The sequence below is a fragment of the Sarcophilus harrisii genome, chromosome 5 (assembly GCF_902635505.1).
Source record: "Sarcophilus harrisii chromosome 5, mSarHar1.11, whole genome shotgun sequence".
NCBI lineage: Eukaryota > Metazoa > Chordata > Mammalia > Dasyuromorphia > Dasyuridae > Sarcophilus > Sarcophilus harrisii.
The window spans coordinates 34,657,114-34,662,133 of NC_045430.1; the positions used below are offsets into that span (position 1 = coordinate 34,657,114).

General features: G+C 50.7%; 1 protein-coding gene across 1 annotated transcript; it reads right to left on the minus strand.

Moving 5' to 3' along the window:
* Positions 1 to 939: 939 nt before the first annotated feature.
* Positions 940 to 2,734, minus strand: CCER1 (coiled-coil glutamate rich protein 1). Its single transcript, XM_031940144.1, has 2 exons — positions 1,760 to 2,734; positions 940 to 1,482 (listed from the first exon to the last, which is right to left on the minus strand). The coding sequence occupies exons 1-2, from the start codon at positions 2,639 to 2,641 to the stop codon at positions 1,078 to 1,080; spliced, it is 1,287 nt and encodes a 428-aa protein (XP_031796004.1). The 5' UTR covers positions 2,642 to 2,734; the 3' UTR covers positions 940 to 1,077.
* Positions 2,735 to 5,020: the final 2,286 nt, after the last annotated feature.

The window sequence follows — 5,020 nt, forward strand, 5'->3', positions numbered from 1 at the left end:
TAAAATTAATGTTCCTCCCCCTTAAAAGGCCAAAAGTGATCTGTCAAAAAGAAAAACAAAAAAACACCCATTCTTCAAAAACCATTCACCATGGATCCTCTGAAACTTATTCACAGAAAAGTATCCATCCAGGAACCACCGCTTCAACATCTATATGTTCCACTGTTTTTGCAGTTACCTGGGAATTTAACCAGATTTGCAAGTTGCAGCACTTGACAGACATCTGACCATGGGGAATCCTCTCCATTCATGGATTATGGATTGCGGAGGCCATGGCAGACAACCATATACACAGAAGCAACTTCATGTTCTTCTGAGGAAGATCCATGGCACTGTGGAACAAGGAATACAAATAAGCAATACCACAAGACATTGTAGATGGGGTTACCACAATAAATCCTATAAAAAGGAGCTCTCAAGTTGCAAAGCTTATTGGGGGGGCAAAAGGTACATAGCAAAACAGATAATTCTATTATGGCCCCACTTACTTTCAAAGGACCAGTGGGGAGAGTTTCATGCATTCAATGTTCAAAGCCAGTGGCATATACTTTTTAAATATTTAACATTCCAGTGTTGCTTAAATAAAAGCAACAAAACAAAAACAAAAACTTAAAAGTTCAAGGGAATGCTGGAAGGCATAATATTAACTGAGATCTCATTGTGCAATATTTTTCCTCCTTCAGCATCGACATAGGCCAAAAAAAGAAAAAAGAAAAAAAAAAAGAAAAAAAGAAAAAGACACCATTTTTTAAGCTAAAATTCCCTGGGTGGGGACCCCTTGGTAGGTGGGGGTGGGAGTGCAAAAAAGATTTATCTAAGCTGTTGTAATAAAAACAAAAATGTGTCCTATTAAAACAACTGCAACTATAATCCCCCACTGGGGGCCCCTCCCCCTACCCATTATTCACACACAAACATCATTAATATTTTTAATCATCTTACAATTTTACAAAGGAGGGGTGTGCATAGATAATATTTATTCATGGAACTCACTTTTATATTAGATTTTTTTTAGCTGCTAATTTCATTTTAGCCAAAGAATCAGTTCCATCCTATTCATCCATCCCTCTCCTCAGTCTAACACAGAACTTTCTGCACAATCATAGGGCATCCTTCTTGAAGCTTCTGGAGAATTCTACGCTCCCGGGTTAAAAAATCACAGTTCAAAATGATTTCTGGCTCTTCTTCAGGTGTTAATGGGCTGGTGAGAGGGCTCTCTAGAGATTGTTGGTCTTCGTCTTCCTGCTGCTCTTCCTCCTGGTAGTCCTCTTCTTCCTCCATCTCCTCCTCTTCCTGCTCTTCCTCCTCCTCCTCTTCTTCCTCCTCCTCCTCCTCTTCCTCCTCCTCCTCAACCTCCTCCTCATTGCCATACTCTTTCAGCTCTTCTTCCTCATTCTCATCTTTGAACTCTTCGTCCTCGTCCCCCTCCTCCGATTCTTCCTCTTCCTCTCCATACCGCTCCTCTTCTTCCTCTTCCTCACGGTCCTCCTCCTCCTCCTCCTCTTCCTCCTCCTCTTCCTCCTCCTCCTCTTTGGCTTCCTCTTCCTCATCCTCTTCTCTTTCCTCCTCTTTTTCCTCCTCCTCTTCCTCCTCCTCTTCATCTTTCTCCTCCTCCTCCTCCTCTTCCTCCTCCTCCTCCCTCTTCCCTCTCCTCCTCCTCCTCCTCAATGCCTCCTTGCTGCAGAGAAAGGTGGAGCAGATGCCCCTCTTCCTCCTCGTCCTCCTCCTCCTCCTCCTCCTCGTCCTCCTCGACAGCGGCCTCGGGACTGGGCACGAGGCAGTAGAGCTGCTTCTGGACGAAGCTGTAGAAGGTTTCCTGCAGCAGCTGCATTTGCTGGTCCTCCTGCTCGGCTCTGCGCCCGGGCCGGTGCGCCCCGGCGCTGTCCGGGGGGGACGCGCGGTCCTCCCCCGCGGCCTCGGGGGCCTGCCCTTGGGCCGCCGCCGCCGCCGCCGCCGCCGCGGCCGCCGCCTGCCGGGCCCGCAGGGCCTCCTGCTGCCGCTCCTGCTTCTCTTGCTTGCGCATGTCCTCGTAGACCTGGTTCATGATGAACTGCGTGGTGTTGCGCGGGGCGCGCATGCCGGGCGCCCGGCGGCCGTACAGGTTGACCGGGCGCAGCAGGGCGCTCAGGTCCACGGGCGGGCTGCTCTGCGGGGCCCGCCGGGGGCCGCGCCGCACGCCGCGGCCCTTCCTGCCCCAGCGCTTCTTCTTCTTCTTGCGGTAGAGCCGCCCAGGAGCGGGCTTGTCGGGGGCGCTCCAGCAGGAGCAGCAGCACGGACAGGGAGGCCGCAGCCCGTACACCCGCACCACCTGCACGCGGCCCGGCGGCTTCCACACTTCCACGGGAGGGCAGCGCCACGGGCCGGGGGTCCAGCAGGCCCCGGGGCCCCAGCAGCTGGGGCTGGCCGGGCGCTCGGGGCGCCGCTGCGCATGGGGCCACGGCGGGCCCGGGTCGTGCTGGTGCTTGGCCTGCTTCCGCAGCTCCTCGTACTCCAGCTTGGGGCCCGAACAGTGGCGCCGCCGCGACATCGCGGTGCTCCTCCTCCGTCGGTGGCACGGGGACCAGGGAGGGAGAGCCGACGGCGAGGCCCAGCCGCCACCCAGGTTCAGGGGGTCCGCCCGCCGGTCAAGGGCCAAGGCCATGCCCTCTCCGCACAACTGTCACGTCGAGGGCTGTCGAGGATGCTGGCGAGCCCCGCTGGCTAGCGCGGAGCCGCGGGGCGAGGAGGGGCGGACTCCCGAAGATCTCGGGGGGGGGGGGGCTGCTTTGCCGCAGCGGTCCCCACGCACCTCGCGCCTCCTCTTCTCCCCAGCTGGCGACACCGCTTGGCGCCCCACGTGTGCCTTCCCTCTGCGGTGTCGCCTTCTTCCCTCCAAAGGGTCTCCCCCTTCTCCTCGCGCCCCCCGCCCGGGGGTGAGCCTCGTCCTTCTTGCCTTCTTTCTTCCTAACTTCTTTTATTTTCCCTCTTCTTTGCCTTCGCACCTAAGAAGTTGCCTCGCCCAGGCTAGGCAGATGGATGGATGGATGATGGATGGGTGGGACAGGGGGGCTGAGTAAGGATGGTCGGGGGGAGGGAGTTTATTGGTGAGCTACGCGCTGTGAGCCCCGCTCCTTGTTCCCGCACAAACCCGTCTCCGCGGTAACGCGGGGGTGGGGATTGGGGGTGGGCCGGGGGAGCGCGTTACCTTGCTGCACCCTCTCTCTCAGCTCAGGTGCCAGTGTGGTCGCCGGTCCAGGCCGGACTGAGGAGAGCGCGGGGCCCGAGCTGCTTCAAATACCGGCCGGGGCCCCCGCGTGCCCACAGCGTCCCTGGTTACTCGGAGCAACAGCCAATCAGAGGGCTGGATTATGCTCCCAGTGTGTGAAGCCGGGATTCGGCCCCAGAACCAGGGGTTGTATGAGTATTCTCAGGGGGCTTGTGACGCAGCTCGGGGCAGGGTGGTCTGAGGAGAGGGGCAGGTAATGGGGGGGCTGGCTTGGCTGCCCAGAAGGAGTAGAAGTTCCAAAGAGTTCCTTGGACTCCCCTACCCTCACTCATTGAGGGGATGGTGGAAGGTGAGAAAGCAGAATTGGTCCCTTTGGGGTGTGAAGAGTTCCATGAATGGTCACCGATTTAATCACCTAGAAAACCACTTAAAAATGGAAGGAACCTTAGAAGATCAACTGATACCTCCTCAACCCAAACCCTTTCATTTTACAGATGAGAAAACTGAGGCTCCTGAGTGACTTGGCCAAGGTCACACAGCTACTAAGGAGCAGAGCTAGAATTCATGGGAAGTTCTTCTAATGCTAAGTTCAATTTTCTTGTCAATATGCCATGACACTTCATTTAGTCAAATGGCAAAGGAAACGGACTTGTAGAAATTGAGTGATACCAAACTGACTAAACACGAATTTCAACTTATTGGCCAAAGTACCTTCTCACTCCTTATCCATCACCACAAACTGCCTGATTTGTTTGTTTGTTATGTTTGTTTCAAGTAGAAGAAGTAACCACACACACCAAAATGACTACTATATAGAGAGTATACATATTCTATCCTCTAACTTTGGTATATGTCAGGTGCTTCTTAAATGCTTCTTTCATTCATTCATTGATACATTGTGAATTAAGTAAAGAAATTAATTTCATTCATACATTTACAACATTAAGATTCATTTCTGAAGCCCCATTTTGCCCAGTGGTAGCATAAGTCAATTAATCTTGCTCTGCTAAGTTTGAGCTTTACTCAAAGATTGGTATGTTTCTCAGAATCCCTTATTTGCAAGAATAAAATGAAAGTTGCAAGAATGAAATATCACCTGCTGAGAACCCTAGTTTCTACAAGCCTTCATTAAATCAATAAGGAGCAGAATGAATAGGAAATCTAAAGTCTGCTGAGATCACTCTTTCAACTCTTGATTGAAAATTGAGACTAGTATGGGGTCCTTGGATTTTAACAGTTTGCACTGAGATGAAACCTTCAGCAGTTATCTTACATCTCCATATTCAGCCAGACTTCATTTGGGTTTCTTGGCTCAAGTGTTAACTTCCTAATTTTCCTCAACAATCCTTTTCTTTCATTTTACAGCAACATGTATTTAAAATTTAGCTTTCCTAGTTCTATTTGAATTGAGGTGGTACCCTGATATGTCAATATATTTTCCTCAGTACAAATGGATTACAAGTTTTGCTTGGACTTGAAGGTTTTAGAAACATTTTTGCATTCATTTGGAGAACCCAAAGACTCAAGTTTTCCATCAGTTTTATCCATAGCTTAAGAGATTTTTGTTTAAATAATACTAACAAAAGAGCACAATGCCTAAAACGTTTTAGGTGCTTAATAAAGGTTTATACACTGATTAATATGACAATTCCTATCATCAGTATTGGTTAAGCAGACATTAGAATGACATTTTCTGAATTTGTCACTGTACCCCTGCAGCCCCTTCCTCTGATTAGTCATTTCTTCCCAGAATCCTCATTTTAAGAAAAGTATCCAGGTAAGTCACATCTTCATTACTTTCTGGGCTCAGCTGAT